This window comes from Ceratotherium simum, chromosome 7 (genome assembly GCF_057802395.1).
Source record: "Ceratotherium simum simum isolate JZ-2026a chromosome 7, ASM5780239v1, whole genome shotgun sequence".
NCBI lineage: Eukaryota > Metazoa > Chordata > Mammalia > Perissodactyla > Rhinocerotidae > Ceratotherium > Ceratotherium simum.
In genome coordinates, this window is record NC_141906.1 from 27,364,801 (window position 1) to 27,390,164 (window position 25,364).

Genomic DNA, 25,364 nt, shown 5'->3' on the forward strand with positions numbered 1-25,364 from the left:
CCGATCTAACTATACAAGGACCTGGATAGAGATAATCTTTCTTCTTTACTGTCTTCTTTCTTCCTTCAACATTTTATTGAATAACATTAGTATTGGTAATATTAGGTATTGGTATTTTAGGTATTGGTAATATTAGATCACACAAGAAACATCCCCGTTTTTATAGTTTATATAGTCTATTGGCAGAGACATAAAATTAAATATATACTAAGAACGATGAATGAGAAGTATTATCACAGAATTATATTTAAGGGGGTAAACGGACACTTAAGAAAATATCTAAATCATATTGGAGACTCAAAAAATTCTTAAAGGAGTTGCCTACTTGGATTAAGAAGAATGTGTAACAAATAAAGATGGAAGGGCCTTCTAGGATGGAAGGGCACACAAATCCTCTGACTACAAGATATATATAAAGGCAGGGTCAAAATTTCACTGAAGGAAAAATAGATTTTTCTGCCTTATTTTATATCTTGTAGAAAAATTTACATCTTAAAATGATGTGTAGCTCATTGGGTTTAAGAGTATAATACCATTTCTGAACTTACTGTAAACAGTATTAATTTTTCCTTTGTTAAATTTCCCCAGAAGCAGCAGTAAAATTGAACAAACAATAGTAGACAGAGAAACAATAAATTAGTAGAATTGTAATATTATGTTCATACAAGTGTGTGTCTGATTACCCCCTAGTAATTTCTATGATGCCTTCCTCTGCTTTCACTCTCCACAAATAGTCTCATGATTTTATATGTTTCTTTTTTGTCATAAAGCCTTTATATATTTCCTCTCCTCATCATTTCTTCCCCAACAAATCAAACATTTGGAGATAAAGCCAAAACTGGGCTTAGAGAGACTTTTCTAGTCTAAAACGTATATATTAGGAAATACAAGAAAGGCAGAAAACAAGTTATTTAAGCATCCATCTCAAGAATCTAGAAAAAAGAAGAGAAAATTTTTAAAAAGCAGAATAAATGAAATAATAAATACTAGTGCAAAAATTTATGTTAAAAGCCATCATACAATAAATAAGATAAAAAGGCAAAAGTTAATTCATCAGAAAGACTAATAAACTTGACTGGCAAGAGTGATAAATTATAATTGAGGAAAAGCATAAAAATCAATGTGAGGAATGAAGAGGTGACATCATTACTCATCTTAAAGACATTTTTAAAGATTTAAAAGAAAATAATTCTTAAAATCTGGCTGCCTATTTTTTTGAAAATTTAAATGAAATGTACAAATGCCTAAAAAGCACAGCTTAGAACAGTCATAAAAGAAAAAGAAAACTCAATAGTGCCATATATGTTAAATACATTATATTTATATTTACAAACAAATACAAAGACATAAAAGTAGAAAGGAAGGAAGGAAGAAAAAAGGAAAGAGGGAGGGAGAGAGAGAAAGAAGAAAGGAAGGAGGGAAGGAATGGAGAAAGAAAGAAAACTAACAGAATAATTGGCTTCAATCTCTAACCCACAGAAACTTTACATAAACTCCAACTTGACACAAACACCTCAAGAGAATAAGAAAAGAAGGAACATTTTGTACTGAGGTTTAGGAAACCAATTTGATTCAACATTACAAAGAATGACACAGCCAATGAAATAATGCAAAGCAGAATAACACAGTCACACTCCCCCACGCACACACGCATACGCACATGTGCACATATACCAAAAATAAATGGAAAGGAAAGAAGAAATATAATTACTATTATTTATAGAAACTCTGATAGGTTGTGTAGAATACCAAGGAGAACCAACAGATAAACTTTTAAATTAAAATTGTACTTAGCAAGATTTATGATACAATGTCACCATACAAAAAATATTTTTCATATTTTTCCACTAACAACCACTTAGAAGAGCAGATTTAAACGATTACCATTTAAAATACATAAAAAAATCAAACACTTAAGAATAAATTTTTCAAAGATGTAAAACAGCTCTACTCGGAAAACTATAAAACAACATTGAAATTTTAAAAATGCTAAATAAATGGAGCGCTAAACCATATTCACTAATTGGATATTCAGTACTTTGAAGTATTCTGAAATATTCTCCCCAAGTTAGTTTATAGATTCAATAGGATCCCACCAAAACCTCAGAATTTCTGTGTAGCTGTGTGTGTGTGTGTGTGAATTAACAAGCTGATTCTAAAATTCGTAATGAAATTAAAAGAGTAAAGTTTGAAGTCTTACTCTTTTCAATATCAGAACTATTACAAAGCTACAATAATTACAGCAATGTAGTTTTGGCCCAGAATTAGACAAATGAAGTAATGAAGCAGAATAGACAGTCCAAAAAATATACCAAATATACAGCCAATCTATTTATAAAAAATGTGGAACCATATAGTCTTGGGGAAAATTGGTCTTTTCAAACAAAGTTGCTGAGTTAATTTGCCATTCATATACAGAAAAAAAAACTTGACCTCCACCTCAAATCATAAACAAAAATCTATTCTAAATGGATTATGGATTTAAATGTGAAAAATTAAAAAAATAAGTTCCTATAGATGATACTGGACAATATATTTAAGTTGTTGGAGTAAGCAACTATTTCTTAAACAGAACATAGAAGACACTAAATATAAAGAGAAAACAGCTTGCTCTAAAGTAATACAGTAAATTCTGTTCATCAAAAGATATTTTCAAGAAACCGAATATTAAAAAGAAGATTTGTGTCCTGTATATATAAGGAACTCTATAAAATCAATAAGAAAAATCAAACAGACCAATGGAAAAGTGGAGAAAAGTTTGAAAAAGACCTTCGTAACCATATTCACTCATTATATGAAAAGGTGTACAACATCGTTAGTTAGGAAAATGTGAACTAATACCAAAATCACATAGACTACAATCCCACAAGAATGGATAACCTTAAAAATACTGATAATACTAAGTACTGGTAAAAGTTATGAATCAACAGGAACTCTCCGATGCTACTAGTTTGAGTGTAAATTGGTACAAACTTTTTGAAAGACGATTTGATAGGATCTCAAAGTTGATCCAGCACTTTAACCTCTAGAATATAACCAACAGAAATGCACATATGTGTGTGCCAAAAGATATAATAATGTTTGTAGCTGCGTAATTATTTATAACCAAAACCTGAACACAACTAAGTGTACAAGAAAATAAAAATTGACAATTTTTAGTATGTTCATATAATTATAAGAATTAAAAACAATAAACAAATACTATACACAACATGGAAGAATCTCATACAGATAATGTTATAAAAGAGCCAGAAGCAAAAGCATACACACTGTATTATTTAATTTATATATTTATATTTTATTACATTATACATGGAAGTTATAGGCAAAACTAATACAGGATGTTGGAATTCAGGAGAGTAGTTACTTTTGGTGTAGAAGGGGGGATAGTTATGGGATGGGATAGAAGAGGATATCTAGTAAGATTGTCTATCAGGATTGGCAAATTATAGCCTGCAAGCCAAATCTGGCCTGCACCTGTTTTTACAGATGAAGTTTACTTTGAACACAGCCAAGTCAATTCAGGAATGTCCATGGCTGTTTCCATGCTACAACATCAAAATTGAATAGTTAAGACAGAGAATTTTATGGCCTGAAAAAGCCTAAAATATTTACTATCTTGTCCTTACAGAGAAGAAAAAAATCAACCTACTGGACTCTGTTCTTTATCATTGGTAGAGTTGCAGTTACATATGATAAATCACTGAGCAGTACACTAATGAAATGAATGATCTGCTGAATGTATATTATTACCTATCTTTTAAAATTTTATTTACAATTCAACAAATCATCATTTGCTTCCTGTGATGTATTCAGATGTATCCGGGTGTATTAGATAATGTACTAACCATAACGAGCACAGTCTTTGTCCTAGATAACTTCAAAATCTCAGTAAACAGTCATGAGTTATCACTTAGGGCAGAGGTAGATGTCACTCTGTATTTTAGTGCTTCTCTGCTCATTAGGAACCAGAGACCGAAGAGCAGTCAAGACCCACCAAAACAAATTTCTTTAGCCTTTAGGTAGAAGTTACCTATTGCTGCATAACAAATTATCACAAATGTGGTGGTTTAGAAGAACTGGAAATCTTTATCTCACAGTTTCTGTAAATCAGGAATCTGGGTACAGCTTAGCTGAGTCTCTGCAAGCCTATAATCAAGGTGCCCTTATGACAAGGTTCTCATTAGAGAATAGCTCAAATGAAAGTTATAAAAATAGCTTTGTTTGATCTCCAATTGCTTAACCACCAGTCCTGGGATGGGGCGGGGGGAGATAAGGGTGCCCTCCACCAACTTATAAGCCAAGTTTTTTCTGGCCTTTGGACACAAGCAAAGGCTTCTGATCTCCTGGGCAGGGGTAGGGGATACCAGAGAATGATACTTTCCCCCAAGCCTTCCCATCTATTCCTCCATTTTTCTACCAACACTTGAGCCCGGGTAGCTGTGCCCTGCCCTGTCCCTGCCCCAACGCAGCCTACCCTGCCTGACTGGAGAAGGATATGCTTTCAAGATCACGTGGTTATTGAAAAGATTCAGTTAGTTCCTTGTGGTCCATTTCTATCCAGCTGTTGGCTAGAAAACACCATATTGAGTTTCTAGCTGGTTGTTGGCTAGAGAAGGACCTCTGTTCCCTGCTGTGTGGGCCTGCCCAACGTGGCAGCTTGCTTCATTAGAGCCAGATCTTATGTTAACACAAGCACAGAAGTGATATCCTATTACCTTTGCCATATTCTATTGGTTACAGGCAAGTCACAGGTCCTAGCCACACGCAAGAGCAAAGGATTACGCAAGGGCTTGAGGACAAGGAGGCAAGGATAATCAGGGACTGTTTTATTACTTTATAATTGGTCCATCTTAGAAGGATTTAGGTGGAAATCCTAGTTAGATTATAAGCTCTTTGAAGGGAAAGTTTTAATTCTTTCACACTGGCTCACAAAATTTTGCATAATGATTTGCTCATAGTTTATCATTGTTGTTGAAGTATCGATCCAGACACTTGATAGCAGTTCCAGGCAGAGTTATAGTGCTTGAATTGAACACGTCACACCTTCTTCTGTTAAGAGTTTTCAAACAAGGAAGCATGGGAATAATAGCCAATAAAAGTTAGAGAAAAATAGCTCAATAGGAAACAAATTACTGGCTTTATTGATATCTAGGCAAACACAAGACTCTCTGCCAATGTGGGGCTTCTCTATAAGGAGAAACATAATGTTTGGGTCTGGGTCTTCTTTCCTTTGAAGCTAGACTTGCTAGGTCTATAAATCAATCTGAATGCATTACTCAACTACCCACATTGGCAAGAATGACCAAACTCCCCCAAGAGTCTATGCTCTTGAACTTATTACCACAGGAAAACAACAAGTACAAGAGCAAGAACACATGCACATAAGAACTTATCATTCACCCACAGTGACCCAGTCACTACCAAAATGGAGCCCAATTCCTATATCAGGAGCTGAACCATTTCTTGGGGAAAAGCAGTGAGTGGCTGGGCAGAGATAGATTTGGGAGTGGACCTATCATTCTCCCTACAGATCAGTGTGGTATAGTGTAGGTACAGGGGCCTGGAGACTGGGGTGCACATTCTTTCTCTCTTCGTTGTCACCTTAATTATTCCAGTGAACACCAGCTTTCTTTCCTATCTAACCAACATACTGATAACCCATAATAAATGACATGTGTCTCTCTATTCCCTAGTGCCTGGAACAATGTCTAAAATTTCCATTTATATGGATGATTTAGTTTATTTGCTTTGCATTTAATGTCCCTGTGGACCACTGACAACTTGAGTTAGTAGCTAAAACCATTCTGAGATTATTCAGCATTGTTCTGTACTTAGAGGTGAAGAGAGAGGGCTTTCAGTTTTTCTCTGTCTATGGTTCCAGGGAGATTCACATTTTAACAACGTCCCCAAAGCTCAATCCCACTTTATTATAAAGTCCACTGTTCCAGAACTGTAACCTGTTCTCTCTCTGCTGGTGAAGACAGAGAAGGCTCCTCTTCCCACATGAAGCTGGTAACACGGTAGAGGAAGGTGTTCATTGTGTTGACTTTGTGCTTTGCTTGTTACCTACCCACAAATATTCATATGGGCTTACCGAAAAGCCAGATAACATTAGGGCCCATGCTGTCCTCAGAGATCCATATAACACACATATATCTGACACCTACTGGTTTATAGTTAAATATTGTAATGTTTTTTCTCAAATTGAATGGAAACCATGAAAACTGGAGTTTAAAAGGAACCATAGAACACTAGCATAAAGGGAATGGCAACGTGCATACTTATTACAGAGTATTTACTCCCAGGAAGTAAACTTACCTACATTTTATAAAGCTTGCTTCAAAAATATTAATATTATAATCATTAATATTGCTATTACTTGATGTGTCTTCCTAAAATTGATTTTAATAATTTAAATATATTACTTTAAAATTATTTTTAAAGTTTTAATTTGAACTAGACTTTACAACATTTATAACATTCCTGTGTGTATTGATTCAACTGCCTCTCTTATTCCTTGCAATGTCTACTGAAAACCTCTATTGTATCCTCAAACCAGCATCCATCACTTCATACCCCTTGAACAGCAGTAAATTTCCCCCTAGTAATTCACAGTGAAAAAAGTAGGCATTGGTTAAAAAGGAAGGAAATTCTGACATATGCTCTGACATGGATGACTCTTGAGGATATTATGCTAAGCAAAATAAGCAGGTCACAAAATGACATATATTGCTTTATTCTACTTATGTGAGATATTTAGAGTAGTCAACATCATAGACAAAGTATAATGGTGGTTGTCAGAGGCTGAGAAAATTGCAGAATGGGGAGTTAGTGTTTAATGGGTATAGAGTTTCAAGTTTACTAGATGAAAAGTTACGGAGATGGATGGGGGTGATGGTTGCACAATATTAGGAATGTATTTAATACCGCTGAATTGTACACCTAAAATGGTTAAGATGGCAAATTTTATATTCAGTGTATTTGGCCATGATAAAGAAAAATGGAAAAAAAAAATCAACAATTAAGCACTGTCTGATAATTGCATCACCATAACCCTCCACCAACATACCCCTATGCCACATATCTCTAGTGTCAGTGAAAATGATGATCCTTATCTTTTTGAGAGCTAATTACTACCATTCTCTATGTTCAATCATCTAGTTCCATCTTTACTGGTTTTCTCTCGTAAATCTACTCTCTGAGGTTGTTCACCCACACCTTTGGATTAAAATGGAACTTAAGGGCCGGCCCCGTGGCTTGGTGGTTAAGTGAGCGCGCTCCACTGCTGGCGACCCGGGTTCGGATCCCGGGCTCCCACCGGCGCGCTGCTTGTCCAGCCATGCTGAGGCCGCGTCCCACATACAGCAACTAGAAGGATGTGCAGCTGTGACACACAACTATCTACTGGGGCTTTGGGGGAAAAAATAAATAAATAAAACCTTTAAAAAAAAAAAAAAAAATGGAACTTAAATGATAACTTCCAAATGTATATTACCATCAAAAATCTGGAGAATTTTGCCTGAAAATTCACACCCACATGGGTACTGCAGAGCCGTGGATGTCTTTAGGTAGATTTTTCATAGTCATTTCATACACATCATATTCAAAATAGAATGCATTAATTGTTCTTAACTAATTTTCTATTTATAGAATCTTATGATCTAATGGAGCTTCAAATTCTATCAATATAGAAAATAATTATCATCAAAATGCATAAAATAATGTGGACATATTTCCCTTGAAATTGAGTGAAAATGTATATACGTATATATATATAAAATAGAGTTTGCTTTAGAGTTTTCTGAATGATACATCACTTACCCATGACCTTAGATAACCTCTCCTACCCAAAAGAAATTTATCTAGACATTTTTGTATAACAGTGTAATTTATTATTTCTATAGGATGTGAGCATTGTGAGGACAAATGCTACAAGTCCAGAACAACATGGATATCTTAAGTAACTTGACATCTAAGTTGCCAACCTTCTTATTGACTGGCGTTCCTGGACTAGAGTCTGTCCGTGCCTGGATCTCCATTCCCTTCTCTTGTCTGTATGCCATTGCCCTCTCTGGGAACAGCATGATCCTGCTGTTCGTCATTACCCAGCAGACTCTCCATGAGCCCATGTACTATTTCCTCTCCATGTTGTCAGCTGCTGACTTGGGCTTGACTGTTTCTACAATGTCAACAACATTAGGCATCCTCTGGTTTGATGCAAGTGAAATCAGTCTAGATACCTGCATTGTTCAGATGTTTTTTCTTCATGGATTTACCTTCACAGAATCTGGGGTGCTAGTGGCTATGGCTTTCGACTGCTATGTGGCTATCTGTGATCCTCTGAGGTACACTACCATTCTCACTAATTCCAGAATCATTCAGATGGGTCTCTTAATGATTATACGCACTGTAATATTAATAATGCCACTACTCTTGCTCCTTAAGCCCCTCAATTTCTGTAGAGTGAATATCCTTTCACACTCCTACTGTTACCATCCAGATGTGATTAAATTAGCATGTTCAGATACTCGGGCCAACAGCATCTGTGGATTAATTGATCTCATCCTGACCACAGGAGTAGATATGCCGTGCATCATCCTGTCTTATATCTTGATCATTTGCTCTGTCCTCAGCATTGCAGCCCCTGAAGAACGACACAAGGTCTTTAGCACCTGTGTCTCCCACATTGGAGCAGTTGCTATTTTCTACATTCCCATGATGAGCCTGTCCTTGGTACATCGCTATGGTCGAACAGCACCCAAAGTGGTCCGTTCTATGATGGCCAATATGTACCTGCTTTTGCCCCCTGTGCTCAACCCCATCATCTATAGTGTAAAAACAAAACAGATTTGCAAGGCTATACTGAGTCTTCTCCTTACAAAATAAACAGAGATGATTGCTTGAGAACAATCAGCAAACACAACTTTCCGTGTAGAAAAGCAAGCCTGGTAGGTTACTGCCTATCAGATATTTTTTCTCATTTTTTTTCATGTATTCAACAAATATTTAGTGAGCATTTTTGTGATTTCAGTCATAAATATAAGTATGATATACCCCTAACATTTTCTAGTCCAACAACGGAAATGCTAAAATAGTAATAAAGAAATAATAAAAATAATACAGTAATTAATTAAGATTTAGTGACTGTTTATTTTATACTAAGCATTCTACTAATAGCTTTTCTTTTTTTTTTTTCTGTTGAGGAAGATTCGCCCTGAGATAACTTCTGTTGCCAATCGTCCTCTTTTTTTCCCTTGAGGAAGGTTTGCCCTGAGCTAACATCTGCACCAATCTTCCTCTATTTTGTGTGTAGGTTGCTGCCACAGCATGGCTGCCGATGAGTGGTGTAGGTCCATGCCTGGGAACCGAACCTGGGCTGCCAAAGCTGAGCACGCCAAACTTACCCAATAGACCATGGGGCCAGCCCCTCTACTAACAGCTTGTAAGACATTTTCCATTTATTCCTTAAAACAGCTCAATGAAATATGTCATATTATTAGTTATATTTCAGAGATGAAGAAACTCAGTCCTTGAGACCATCAAAAGCCAAACATCTAACATGGATCAGGGTTGAGATTTGAATCCAGGCTTTCTGTATCTTAGACGTGATGTTCTTCACTGGTGTATACTCTGCCAAAAGCATGTAGGAAATATGTTATAAGATCAAAAGTTAGAACTGGATCTCTGTGTCCATATATCATGCCTTTAAAGAGATGTGTTGTCCTTCTTAGAATATACTTTAGCTTATTTTCTTCATTCATAATTAATAGTTCAAAAGGTAGAAATAGATATGTCATGGCATGTAAGCCATAGATCTGTATCCAGTACTGGATAGTCAACAGAAAAGCTTCAAGGATTAAAGACAGTTGCTAATTCATTACAGGAAATGGGAAATTTGGAGAACTGGAAAAGATTATGAAGCACTGTAGAATGTAAGGATGTTCGAGGTAGAGGTTCTTAATCATTTTCTGCACAACGTCCCCTTAGGAATCTAGTGAAATCCATGAACTCTTCTCCACAAAAAATCACATATAAACATACTCATATTATTTTCCATAAAATTTCAGATTTTTCACAAATGCTGTGAAAGACCTCCTATGGTTGTCTTAACCAATTAAAGAACTAATCAAAGAACCAAAATAATTCATGATACTCAGCCTATAAACACATACATAGCTAGACCTAAAATATTTTGTTCCTAAAAGAGATTATGGTAACTATATCAATTTAAGAGGCAGGTAGACGCTTAAAACACAGTTGTATAAAATGGTAGAAAAATGCAGAGAAAAATGGAGAGGCAAATCTGATGGAAGTCACGTCAATTTTATTGCAGTTGGAAAAGTGGTAATAGATAGGAGCGATGCTTCATGTACACCACAAACAATGAGGGCAGCAATGTGATGGAGCTAGCTCTCGCCAGCTTCTAAGAGGCCATAATATGCATTTCTCCTCAACTCTGCGTTCACTTATGTCATATCGGCAGCTTGAAATCAGTACAAACACTTCAAATAAGGACATTTTTTTTTCAGAGGTTCAGTTTACCGACGCACAAGTGACTGGGGGCTTACTTTACGCTTGGCCTTGTGAGAAGTAATAGAAATTTAAATGTCAATAGAACATATTCTCCGGCACTTAAAATCTTAAAATCTAGTGTGTAAAGTAGCGACATAAAAAATTACACAATAATGTACTAAATATTGTGATTGTTGATAATACAAAATTATACTCCTTGTTTGTGTTGTCATCTGAGTTCAAAATGCTTCCAAAGGTAAATAGAGGAGAAGGGTATTTTGGAAACAATTCTGTGGAAGAATGTAAGGGTTATTGTGTCACCATTTTACTCTATTTGAAAAATACTCTCCTGAGTTTTAAATTCATAGGTCCCATCTGGACATAACATTGAAGAATGTGAAAACACAAAACTTTTCTTTCTTTTTTATTCTGTTTTCTCTATCCATCAGATTCTTTCGAAGAAATTTTGGTTATAAGATTTGTATTAGTTTCTTAAAGAACATCTTTTGCTTGAACAATGCTATTTTAAAATGAATTGATTTGTAGATTTGGTTTAGAAATTTGGTTGTATTTCCTGAATTTTATATGTGGGGACTTTTGTGGTGGTAATTCTATATGCCTGTTGGCTACTTGGATCCTCAGAAAGATAGAATGCATAAGAATATTAAAGTTCAGGGACTTATACTTTGAGAAGCTCAAAAGGCTACAGCATTACAAAGTGTGCTCCTAGTTTTCGGTTCAACTAAAGAAAACTAAAGAAAAGACTAAACAACTTTGGAGAACTCTAGCTGGAACTGAGCAAGAGAACAAGAGCATGAGAAAGAGGAAATGTATTTGGAGAGTTTTATAATGTGCAAGCAAAAACTTTGATAATTTCATTTAGTTTGAGTTGTATTGTCAGTCTACAAAACGTCTAGGATACTACATATATATGTTAGTATAATTTATTAAAGGAAATACTAGTACTTGGCTTAGTATGTAGAAAGTGTTTGAGGTAAATTTATTAAATTAACATTCTAATAAATTTCAGTAGCTCAAGAGGGCACCACTAAAAAGATATTCATAGCAGAGGCTTGAGGATCTGAGTAGCTCATTCCATACATCACATGTAGAAATAAAATAGGGTGACAAGAAAGAAAAAAAACAGCAGTGTGCATGTGAAGACATATCCTTGTTTTTACTGTTTTTCCATACACTACGTATGCCACAAATCTTTCATTTGTGTACATCTGTTGTGTTCTCTTCCTTTTCTCTCCCTTCAATTGATCCATCTAGCATACTGCCATCTGATCAATGTATGGGTAAAAAAAGAATCAAAATATTTCCTTCAGAAGGATAGATCTTGTTGAAGTCTCTCAGCCTTGTAGTAAAAGGCTTTCTTATTAACTTCATTACCCAGATTTCCAACTAGACTTGTATCCTCACCATTCCTCTCATGAAACAGGTTAATTTCAAGTTGAATCATGCTACTTCCCACTCTAAAATACCACATTCCTTTCACTTTTGCTTTTAATCTACATTGTAATCAGATGATTACAATGGAATGATTTAATCATTCCACTATTTTTATGAGCCATTCTTTTACCGATAGAATAAAATGAGTGAGGAACGTGAGCATGCTGGGATGGATAGATTACATGAACCCAGAAGACCCACCCAAGGGTCAGCTCCATGAGAGGCCCAGAGGACACACATTCCTCAAGGCCATTAGGAGTAAGCTGTGAAAATGATACCAGCATCACTGAGAAGTTGAGAAGTGGCTCTCCTCTGTTGATCAGGGATGACAGTAGGAGATGCAGTCACAGACCCAGGTTCATTAATATCCATGCATATCATGAGGCCTTGACCTAATAGAGGCCAGATTGCAGTGGTTAATCACCAAAAAAATCAAGGGGCTGCAATTATCATAAGAACCACCGAAGTCCAAAGAGCAGACAGGACAGTTTAACATGCAAGTAGTTGTGAGGATGATAAATAAAGCATGAGATCCTGGGGCAAATTCAATATGCAGTCAGTGAGGGGCTAGGTAAGATTTATTATAAAAAGAAGACAAGAATGGACAAGAAGAAGGTTGGAAGGAGGCTGTCATACGTTGATATAAGGTTAACCTTGAGTTAAGGAGAGAAAGAAAGAAAAAATTTTGGTCGAAAGAATCATCTTAAACTATAGTGTAGTTCTAAACAGAGTTAGTCAAGGCCATTGGTATCCTCAAGTCAAACTCACCTGTCAGAGGTGCCTTCATGCCTTCCTGGAAAGGCTCTGCCACATTCACTCATTGGCTGGAAGCAGCTCATAGGAAATGTGGCCTCCTTGGAACGTGATGATGGATTTAAGAACTCAGCAGCTAGGACTGCTGTTCTCCATAATCTAAAATCTGAAGGGTACAATTAATAACCTACACATTTATCAAATTAAGAGGAAACTATGTTGGGCAATACAAGGAGGAGCCAAAAATCAAACCTTAAGACAGAGAAGCCAGAGCAGCTATGAGCTGCTCAGAAGTTGAACTGTCTGTCATTTCCCAGTCTTCATGCGCCTCCCTTGAAGTTTCAAATACTCAGGAAATGGAGTATCAGGATGAAGGATAAATGAAAATTTTAGTATTCTTTTCTGCAGCTTTTCTCTAACTCAGAAATCATTTTGAAATATAAGGCTAAAAATTCTCATGAGAGAGCACCTGATTGGCCCTGCTTGGGTCAGCTATCTAAGTCTCTAGTATTGATCAACCGGGTTCACGTGTACAGGCCCAGTATATTGGGTTCACCTCTATGTTTGAGGCTGTTATCATAAAAAGGGAAATGTTTTTACTAAAGAACTTCCCAACACCACTCTAATACCCACTCTTTATTTGAAAAAGCACATTAAGAACATTTGATTAATGACAAATGTTTTTTATGTGAGGGTTATGATTCTGGGGATTAAATGATTGACTAAACAGAAGAATATTTTCAACTTTAAAATTTCCTGTTAGTAAAACTGCTCCAGGCAAAAGTACCAAGGATGACAAAATCACTGATTAGATGAATAACGAATATTTACATAAAATTACAAAGAGCAAACACATGTGTTAGCACGGCATGTCTTTCCTGGGGGCCAACAAAGATAGATTCAGATATTTTGAAGCAAAGATTAAAAAGTAATCAAGATAAAAAACTTACTTTGTTAGGCATAGAAACAATAAAATGTCTCTCTTTTATGATTTATATCCTTCATAAAACTTTCATGTTTATTATATCAAAGAATTACTTATTCTGACAATGACTGTTGTACAAATTTGCTACTAATAACTGATAGTGCTATACACCATTAAACTTTTAAGAAAACTAATAATTCTTAGCCTGGGACAATTTATGAGAATTAAATAAAATATGCCAAAACAATTACTAAATGTCTATGGTAACCTCAGTCTATGTTTCTGTACTCATTGTTCTATGTTGTTTTAAACAGAACAGAAATCCATTATTTAAAACTAATTTCCACAAAATTATACATTTATTTGTTCATTATTTATTTATTCAGTGAATATGTATTAATAACTACTATGTATAAAAATAAATATAACATGCACTCCTAGGACACGTACTCTCATGAATCATTTGTAACTGTGTCTTCCTATCAAAATGATCCAAATGCCCCATCAGTACAACAAATTCAGCAAGTCCCAAACCAGATTTGTTTTGTTTCTTTTAAAAACCATTTGATCCTTCTGTTGATGAGTGAAATTATTTCTGATAATGAAGGATGTAAGGTGATTAAAAGTTTTCCTTCTTTGAAAAAACTTGACCAAGTGATCCTCTGAACCCTGGAAACATGTCTTTCTGTTTAAATTTCTATTTGATCAAAACTAAAAACTTTTGATCTCCCTTTGCAATGTCACCCTTCTTTCAGCCAACCAAGACTGATTTACTTATGTCACTATTGTCCTTCCTCTCTATCTTCATCATTGAAATTGTTACCTTGTAACATAAATGTAACATCTTTGATGCCGCACTCAATATGTTTTCTCACCTCTGACACCACTATTCTGTGCCTTCAGAATCTCTCTTTACGATAGACAGATTCTATCCGGTGGCCCTACCTTTGTGTCTCCTCATTGTAATTTATCCTCTGCAATTGTCAGACTAATCTTATACTAGAATCACATAACTTAAAAAAACTTTCAATAGCTTCTCTTGCTGTCCAAATTGTAAACAAACTCCACCAGCCAAGAAAACACTAAATCCTAATCCTGTGTACTTTTCTTTAAAATTTTCAGAGATTATCAAGTTCATCATTTTATTCTACAGATAAAAAAACTGATCCTTTTAGCTATGACGTCTTTTCTTTGAGCCACATAGTTAATAGCAGAGAAAAGTTTTCTGGATTTCTGGTTGTATAACACAGTATTCTTGGAATTCTATGATGCTTCTCTCAACAATGGAAATGCTTCAAGTATTTGCCTACCATCATTGTTGAGTCTCTTTTTTTCCCTGTCTTTTCATTTTTCTAGAAATGTATAACAAAATTATAAATACAAAGATTTCCATGCAGTAAACATTGGAGTGCAAATATCTCTTTGACCCTGATTTTTATTCCTTTGGATAAATACCCAGAAGTGGGATTGCTGGATCATCTGGTAATTCTGTTTACTTTTTGGGGGAACATGCATACTGTTTTCTATAATGTCTGTACCAATTTAAATTCCCACCAGTAGTGTACCAGGGTTACCTTTTCTCCTCATTCTTGCCAATATTTGTTATCTTTTGTTTTTTTGATAATAGGCATCCTAATAAGTGTGAGGTGATATCTCATTGTCCTTTTGAATTGCATTTCCCTGATGATTAATGATATTGAGCACCTTTTCATGTACCTGTTGGTCTATAGCTAACAATATTGTATTGTACACTTAAAATTTGCTCAGAGGGTAGATATTATGTTGTGTCCTTACTATAAAAAATAATAATAATAAAAGAGATGGGAAGAAATTTTGGGAGGTGATGGATATGTTTACAGTATTGATGGTGATGATGTTTTCATGGTGGTATTGTTACCCCCAAATTCATCGAATTGTATACACTGAATAAATACAGCTTTTTATATGTCAATCATACCTCAATAAAGTAGTTTAAAAAAGAGATTTCCATGCAAGTTCTACTGAACCAACTTGCTAAATTAACCAGCAATCTTTATTCTCTCTGTAAAATATACTGACTGACGCTTGCAGCCAGTTGAACACTCATAGCTCATTCTCCAATTAGCAAGTCCACATTGCCCCCAATAAGTGAACTGTAGGCTACTTGTTTTTTCTTAATAGTCATCATTATTATAATGGAAGTTATATACCGTGTATTAAAGATATGGTTTAAGAAAAGAAGATAATATGGAATTCCAATTTGCAGAACTACATTAGAAGGCTCAAAATCTACATCTAATGATGATGAATAAATCACATATATAAGTTTTAGGTTGAAAGAAAATGTTCAATGTAGGTTAAAATTATTTTTATGACCCGTGCATTTAACCAATTTTATTAGATAATTAACCTAGCCATCAACCAAACAAGGTTGAATAAAATTACTTTTATTTTGCTTCTTTATATGATTCTCTTTTCTACACTGTGAAAAAGAAATTCAAGAGTGAGGGATAAATTAATTTGATAAACACTGTCAACTACTGATTTTGTGTCAAGCACTGTGTTCATCAGTACATGTCAGGTAAATAAAAAATGTTTGTTTTTGCCTGAATAACTAAGACTAAAAAAAATAATGTACCTGAAATTACTTGCAAAACATTAATCACTATACAGATGTTAATTAATATAATCCTAATTAATATAATTTTTTTTCTGGAAGTTACTTTCACTCGAGTTGCCATGCTGCCAAATCTACCGTCTTCTATTGAATGGACCACCTCTGTCAAGCCACTTGAATTTGTAATTCTATTTTACTGCTTAGTTCTGAATTTTAGGAATGTATTTGCTCATTTAACAAATATTTAATGCATACGTACTATATAACAGAGACTATGCTATTACCTGAAGATGCTTTCAAAACATGTGTTATTCCACTTACTTGTATACAAAAATTCATGTAATAGATTATCGACAAGAAACACATAGCAGAATAAAAATCAAGAGGAAATACTGAATCCTCATTTTAAATGCTGTATCCACGTTTAAGGTAATGATTCAATTCCATTTTTAATTAAAACATATAAACAGAGTTACTGCGTCAATATGTTTATTGTTCTTTGCTTGGTTCTTTTCCACTTGTCTTAGCATCCACATTACCTGATGCCATCCAACTAACCTGGGGGCAGAGAGGTAAAGCACAACAGAATGGCACAGAAATCCCCCAGAATGTGTTTATCCCAGTTGGGTAAATGACTACACCACTAGTTTCCTTATAAAATTCTTTGTTCACATAGAGGTAAATGGCCTGCATACACCCACTCTAAATGAGGGTGAGAGAAGTCTCTCCTCCTTGTCTAAAGGCCAAGTCAAGTAGCTGCTCTCAGATCAGACAGTATTTGATTGTATCTATAATAAAATGAGTCAGATGACTTTAAGCTGCATCATGAGTGAGTTTAAACACAAGGAAGAATTTCTTGAAAGTGAACTTAGAGACAATAACTCACCTGGTCTTCTGGCATTGCTTCTTCAAGATCTCTGTTTGTATCCCTTCTAATTCTCCACATCTTGAAAGGTAAGACCCTCCCCACTTACCCCTGGTCCCTGATCTCTACACACACCCAGATCCTGATATAGTTAGGACTTCTCACTGTTTTGTTCACTTCCATTGGCCTAATGCCTATTTAGATATTCCAAATCCCATATAGATGTTTTGTTTTCATTGTTTAGCTAATCACAGCAAAATCTGTGACCAATGGACCTTTTACCCAATCACTCTTCACCATATGAAAGTGCAGTTCTCCTGTAGCCCAACAATCCTTACTAATTTTTGTCAATTAGTTGACTGAAAGCAAGCATTTTAATGAGTTTTCCTTTGGCTGATGGTGAAATCGCATATTCTTTCTGTATTTCTAGAATTCTTCTTTGGGGAATTCCATTTTAATGCCTTTTGCTCATTTTTTATATTGTCATTTTTTTACTGCCCTACAATGGGCACAATTTCCAACTGAATATTGTATATGTGTCAAATATTTCCCCCAATTTGTAGTGGGTTATGTGGAAGGTTTTTTTAATTATGTGGAAGGTTTTTTTTGCCATAAAACAATTCTTTGTATTTTAACAAATCAAATATATCAATCCGTACCTCTATGGTTTACATCTTTGATGTCATCATTAGATAATTCTCACTCAAAGATTATATAAATATTTACCTGCTTTTTACTCTACAATGTATTTTATTTATTCATAATTAAACATTTAACCATCTGGAATTAATTTAAATACATTGTGGTGTATGCTTTATTATATTTTTTTCAAATGGATAGTCAGTTTATCCTACTCCTTTTATTCAATAACTCACTCTATTACTACTGGTTTAAGAAGCTTCCTTTAAACTTACTTAAATGTTTACCTAGGTCTCTTCCTGTACTTTTAATTTTCCCAGGGTTGTATTTGTTTCCATAAAGGTACTAAATTATCTTAATTATATCAGCATCTAATATAATAAATTAGATACAATTCTCTGTATTACTGATTCTTTTAGTAATCATGGCAAATTCTTCTATGCTGGTATATGCCTCTGTCGATCCTTTCAGATGGTGAATTTCTATTCTTGGCCTTGTTTGTTTGTTTCAGCTTGCAGTCAATTCTCAACTAGGAAACATTTCAATACTTCACATTTTATTTTAAAGAAGATTATGTGGTGGGTTTATTTTCTGAACTTTTACATATCTTTTACTTTTTCCAATAGAAGTAACTGGGCTGGATATCAGATTTTGCCAGAAATTCTACTGAAGTGAATCTGTTGCTTTCTGACACTCAATATGTCATGAAAGAAATTTAAATCCAGCCTTATTTTTAAGTTTTTTTGAACTATTACTTACATGTCATAAAAAGTATACTACAAAGTCTCTCCTCTGAGCATTTACTTACACAGTATAAAAATAATACAAGTCAAAGATTTTTAGTAAACTTCTAAAGATGTGCAATCATGAGTACAATTCAGTTTTAGAACATTTTTTCATCACCCCTCATGCCATTTTGCAGATAATCCCACTCCTACCCTCAGGCAGAGGCAAATACTTTCTGTGTTTAAAAAATTTTCTTTTCTAGATTATTCATAATGGTGCATAACACAGTATGTAGTCTTTTGTTTCTTGTTTCTTTCATTTAGCATAAGATTTTGGAGATATACTCATTTGTAGCCTGTAATAATATTTTTTTCCTTTTTATTGCTGAGTGGTTCTCCATTGTATTGGTGTTTCACATTTTGTTCACCATTCAACTGGTTGGTGGACATTTGAGTTGTTTCCAATTCAGGGCTATTATGAATAATGCTGCTATGAATATTCGTGTGTAAGTTTAGCATATACATAGGCTTTCATTTCTCTTTGGTAGACTCCTAGGAGTAGAATTTCTGACTCATACCTTAAGTTGATGTTTAGCTTTTTAAGGATCTGCCTATCTGTTTTTCATAGTGGCTGTACCATTTTACATTTCCACCAGCAAAATATGATGTTTGCAGTTTCTCCACATGCTTGCCAAGACTTGATATTATTTTTCTTTTTGCTTATAGCAATATCTCAATGCATTTTGAATTTTCACTCTCCTAATGACCAGTGACGTAGATCATCTTTTCCTGTGCTTATTAGCCATTTGTATATCTTTGGTGAAATATCTGTTCAAATCTTTTGCCCATTTTTAGTTGGATTGTTTGTCTTATTATTGAGCTGTAAGAGTTTTTTACATATTCTGGATACAAGTTTTTCATGTAAATGCTTTCTCCCAGTCTGTGGTTTGTCTTCATTTTCTTAAAGGGGACTTTTGAATTGCATTTTTTTTTTTTTTGGCAGAAGTCTGACAGTGATCACTTTTTTTTAATGGATCATACATTCACTGTGGTATCTAAGAATGTTTTTCTTAACCCACAGTCACAAAATATTCTCCTATATTATTTTCTAGAAGTTTCAGATGTTTAGCTCTTACCTTTAGGTCTATGACCCCTTTGGAGTTAATTTTGAGGACAGTGTGAGGTAAGGTCTAAGTTCTTATTTTTATTTTTGCATAGGAATATCCAATTGTTCTAGCACCATTTGTTGAAAGTCTATCCTTTCCCTCATTTAATTGTCTTGGCAACTTTGTTGAAAATCAATTTACCATATGTAAGGGTTTAAATCTAGAATCTCAATTTTATTCTATTGATCTATATGATGATCCTTGTGTCCTGTGTCTTGATTATGTTGATTTAATATAAAGTTTTGAAATCTGGTAGTATAAATACTCTAATTTGGTTCTTCTTTTTTAAAGTTGTTTTGTTCATTATAAGTCTTCTAAATGTCCCTATAAATTTTAGAATCAGAGTTAATTTCTACAAAATAATGAATCCTGCTGATACTACATTGAATTTATGGATCCTTTACGGATCCATAGCCGTCTTAAAAATATTTAGGCTTCTAATCCATGAGCATATGTCTCTCCATTTATTTACATATTTTTTATTTTTTCTCAGCAATATTTTGTCATCTTCATTGTACAAATCTTGCTCATTTTTTTTGTAATTTTTTCTTACATATTTCATTCTTTCTGCATGGTGAATAAAATATTTTTTAAAGTGTGTTTTCTTTTGTTTTATTTGTAAAACCAGCCTGATTTTAATTTCTTTATAGGAGTCTTACTTTTTTCAGCCTAAAAACTTGAAGGTTTTTAAAAAGATTGTAAATCAAATATTTTGTGTATATTTCCATCTTCACTGATTTTACCTGGGATATAATGAGCTCTTTCAATCTCCAAACACTGCAGCCTGTTATTTGGAACAGTCATTTTTCTTCCACTTGTTTTGGTTTATTTTTCCTGGGACATTAATTATCTGTATGTTGGCTTTTCATTTTTTGTCCTTCTCAATCATTATTTTCTCATTATTTTCTTTTCACTATTTCTTCCTATGCATTACGGGAGGATTTTTCAAATGCATTCTTCAAATTGAACTGATTTAAATTATTTTACCTCAATTCTGTTTGTGATTATATCTAACATTTGCTTTAATTCTATTATATTTCCCTTATCTCATTACTTTGGTCTTTCTTTCCTTTGTTTTCTCTTTCTTTCATAATGCTGTATGATGCCATTACCTGAATTACCTTAGGATATTTTCTTAGTTTACAGAGGTTTTGACATCTGTGATGACGATGACTGAGTCGTTATGATGTGAAAGGGAATGTGCTATGTGATTTACAGACATTATTACATATTCATATATGCTTATATGCTGAATTTTCCAGATGTTGTTCCCTTTTTCTATTTATACAACGTTTTAAAGATTTCATGCTAGCAGGGTTTTTTTTTTCGTTTATACACTTCCTAGTGCAAAGCAAGATCTTTTCACACTTTTTTTCCCAATTAACCATGTGTGTGGCTTCCTCATGGCTACCATCTCAACAAGCACGATTATGTGGAGTGCAGTTTGTGATCCATTTCCCAGTTCCTAGCAGCCTACAATTTCACTACGGGAACACCCATGCCACCAACACTGTCTGGTTCTTGGCCACTTTGAAATGTTAGAGGAAATTAAAACCTAAATTCCCAAAATGTGCTGTTGCCAGATTTTTTTCTGTTTTCCTTTTTGTTGACAAAAATGTACTTGAGTGAATATTCATTTCAAAATTCAACGCGTTTCTACCAATGCCACCCCTTACGCCATTATCTTTGGCTGATTCTCTTGTGATGAGATACCCGCTACAAGGAAAATGTCCTTGGTCAACTTGTAGTAAGGCATCTTACAAAAAGAGATGCCTGGTCTTCATTTTTTATTTTGATGCAGACTCTGGATTCCTGAGTGTAGACTGTGGTAATGGTGTTAAGTGCTGTCCTATACTTCCACTCAATCCAACTCCATATTCCTTACTTAGGAGTGGTTAATCACTCTCAAAACATTCTGGATGTAGGACATCGATCAGTTTTAACATTAGTATTTCTTTGGTCTATTCCTTTTTCCCTTTATTTGTTTTTGAAAATTTAATAGAAAATTGGGAGAGACTGTTTCCAGTAATACTAGCTAAAGTTACTTTAAAATGGAAGTCTATTTTAAATTTTAAAAAGAAAACTCAGAGAGCAATATGCAGCACAAATTAGAAAGAGTTGCAATAGAGACAAAAATTGATCAACAGATGGGAGGTGAGAGGACATTCAGCTTTCTGCATTAGGCAACCTGATACATAAGCTACCATAGATCTATAGAGCTATTAATTAAAATGGGGAAAATAGAATTCAAAATTTTGGGGGCTGTGGACACTAACTCAGATGCAGTCATGTTGTGCTTGAGTTGATGTTGAGATATTTAAGTGGAGAAATCAAAGAGTTAAATATATGGACCTCATATTTAAGAGATTAACGTGGGATAAAGAGAAATGCTTTAAAGTAGGAAAATAAATGAATAAAACTATTGTTCATGGAATGCCTATGGAATTGAAACTATGTAGAAATGGGTAACATGTTTGGAGAAATAGTCAAACTTATTTTTATCTACATCCACAAGTGATGTAGTCAGATGCTAAAATTTATAAAAATGGGCATATTAATGAAAATAATTTTGGATGGCTTCTAAAGGAACAATGGAAATCTTAAAGAAATTAAAAATATATTTTGAGCAATAGTTTCATTATTATAATAAACATGCTATATCAACCATGGATTAATTTGAATTATAGCATCCAATATTATGCTTAAGAATTTACCATTTGCTAATATTGTCTCATCAATTTATTTACATATCATACAGAACATAGGCAATCTTGAAATAAAATTGTTTCAACACTGAACCATAGAAATGATAAATAAGAGACTTGCAAACATACATAGTTCTAACACATTTGTTTTATTTATTAATAGAGAATTATAATAGTGTTAAAGTAGAATTATATCATTATTATTGGTATTGTCATTATTATCATTAGAAAATGTAGTGTAGTTGTTAATAGCACAGGCTCTAAAGTCTTCTTTATTGATTCCCAATGTCATCTCTTTCAGATTTTATAATCTTTGGCAATTTATCCAAACTTTTCAAATTTATGCTTCTGTAATAAAAATACCTCTCTTAGGTTTTTCATAGTCTCAAATGAAATAATCTACATAAAATACCTAGAATATTATATGGAACATGGTCTTCTCCTTCACAATATTATATATCTGAATAACTTTGTAAGAGATCAAGGTCAAGTTAAGGACCAGCGTATACATGTTACAAAAGAACTTTATTATTATCATCATTAATTTTTACCATAACAGAGGCAGGTTTCACAATGGTAAATAAACAAGACAGTATTTTACTGTTACAAATTAAAAACAATATCAAGCTACAGATTCACAGGAACTGAAGCATCTCTCCTCTAGTTCCCTATAGTAAACGTATGTAATGAGACAGGACGAACTGGCATTATTTGGGGTGAATTCTTAGGTATATGTAGTCTTTGGAAAGAGATGTTTCCCTGCTAAGTTAAAATGAATTTTCTCTCAGAACCTGAGTTTAATAAATCTAAAATCACAAGGCAAACTTAGTCAATTATTTTCTTAGGCCAAGTCCTACTCATGGTTAAGTAGAATATTTCAGGAAGGGCAAATAAAATAAAAATCAATTAGCAAAAGTATTTTGAATATCTACTACGAGCGAAGAATTCTACTAAGCAAAGTTTCGCTAAAAATAACCCTTTATACTCATTAGACCATAGTAATAAGTATAAGCTTACAATCCAGTTGAAGCATAAAAAAGGTAATCAAAATATGGATAAGAGTACAAGATAGTAAGTGATGAACACCAAATAAATTTACCCAAGTAAATTGAAATTTAATTAAACTTAATCTTATTTCAGTGATTAATCACACAGGCATAATATCGAGTGAAAGAAGCAAGATGCAAATAGTATACACTGCACGACTCTATTTACATCAAGATCAAAAACAGAGAAAAGTAATTATAGAAATAGAAGTCAAAGTAATGCTTACTATAGGAGAGGATACTGACGAGGATGAGGCAGTGGGAAGCCTTAAGGGCTGGTGATAAAGTTTATCAATTGATCTTAGAAGTGGTTACCTGAGTGCATATAGATGCCACCAGACTTCCTTTTGTGCACTTCACAAAATGTTTATTAAACTTTAACTAAATATAATGTTTAATTCTAAATTTAGAAAGTCAAGATCTTACAACAGAATTCCGCTGTTACAGACCATAATGCCTTCCGTGACTCCACTTTCTCTATTTTTCTCTTGTCTGGCATCCTTGGACTTGAATGGGCCCATGCCTGGATCTCCATTCCCTTCTGCTGCCTCTATTTCACTGCCCTTTCTGGGAACACCTTGATCCTGTTCACAGTCCTCACTGAGCCAAGCCTCCACGAGCCAATGTACTATTTCCTCTCCATGTTGTCCACCACTGACATTGGCTTATGCATCTCTACACTGGTGACGGTAACAGGAATATTCTGGGTCAATACCCGGGAAATCAGCTTCAATGCTTGCTTATCACAGATGTTCTTCATTGTTCTTCGCTATCGTGGAAACTTCAGTGCTCCTGGCTAAGGCCTTTGATTGTTTTGTGGCCATATCTAAACCGTTGAGATATGCTACCATTCTAACTCATGCAAGGATCACAAGAATTGGTTTGGCAGTCATTACCAGAGGGACTGTCATTCTGACACCACCAGTCCTGCTTCTTAAGCATCTATCATTCTGCGCAGCCTTGTGCTCTGTCACTCCTACTGCTTCCACTCAGATATGATGAAGCTCTAGTGTTCAGATACAAAGATCAATAGTGCATTTGGACTAACCGCAATTATCTCTACTGTTGGAGTGGACTCTATCTTTATCCTGCTTTCCTATATCTTGATCATTCCCTCCATTCTCAACATTGCTTCCCCAGAGGAGAGGAAAAAGGCCTTCAGCACCTGCATTTCTCATATCACTGCTGTGGCCATATTCCACATCCCTTTGATCAGCCTGTCTTTTGTTCACAGGTTTGGAAAACGTGCCCCACCCTACGTGCCCACACTCATTGCCAATGTATACTTGCTCATTCCCCCTGTGATGAATCCAAGAATCTATAGTGTGAAAACAAAGCAGATTCAAAAAGCTATGCTCAAACTTTTATGTTCCAAAGGAACTCATATTTAACAGTCACTGCTCCTATTAAGACCTGCTTCAATGTCAGTGAAATGTTTTCACAAATTCAAGTTATAGACCTATGTAATTTTAGAGTTAAATAGAAATAGATATTATCCAATTCAATCATCTCCACAATGTAGTTAATCCTACCTAAGGCAATCTTATCTTTTCTACATCAAAATACTAATTCAGATTCTCACTACCTCTCAGTTACTACCTCTCATTCCTATAAATGACTAACTGAGCCCCCATCTCTATGCTGTTTCTGCCCCAAACCATCTGTCATTCACTTTGAATTAATTTTCCAAATATCCAACTGAAATGAAACTTAAAAACAATTTTTTTTTTTTTTAATAATAAGGGGGTTGGCCCAATGGCATAGTGGTTAAGTTTTCATGCTCTGATTCAATGGCCCAGGGTTGGCGGGGTCTGATTCTGGGTAGAGACCTACACACCACTCATCAAACCATGCTATGGTGGGATCCCACATATAAAATAGAGGAAGACTGGCACAGATGACAGCTCAGGACCAATCTTCCTCACGAAAGAAAAACACCAATAATCATCCCTTGCATGTTTATTTCTCAAACAC

The 25,364-nt window shown here is 34.5% G+C and overlaps 1 protein-coding gene and 1 pseudogene across 1 annotated transcript; both read left to right on the forward strand.

Annotated features, from left to right (window-relative positions):
* The first annotated feature begins 7,929 nt into the window (after positions 1-7,929).
* LOC101400716 (olfactory receptor 51F1-like) lies at positions 7,930-8,889 on the forward strand. The gene has a single exon (XM_004433918.2). The coding sequence runs from the start codon at positions 7,930-7,932 to the stop codon at positions 8,887-8,889; it is 960 nt and encodes a 319-aa protein (XP_004433975.2).
* A 12,846-nt stretch (positions 8,890-21,735) lies between these two features.
* Positions 21,736-24,781, forward strand: LOC101394235 (olfactory receptor OR51C1-like; annotated as a pseudogene).
* Positions 24,782-25,364: the final 583 nt, after the last annotated feature.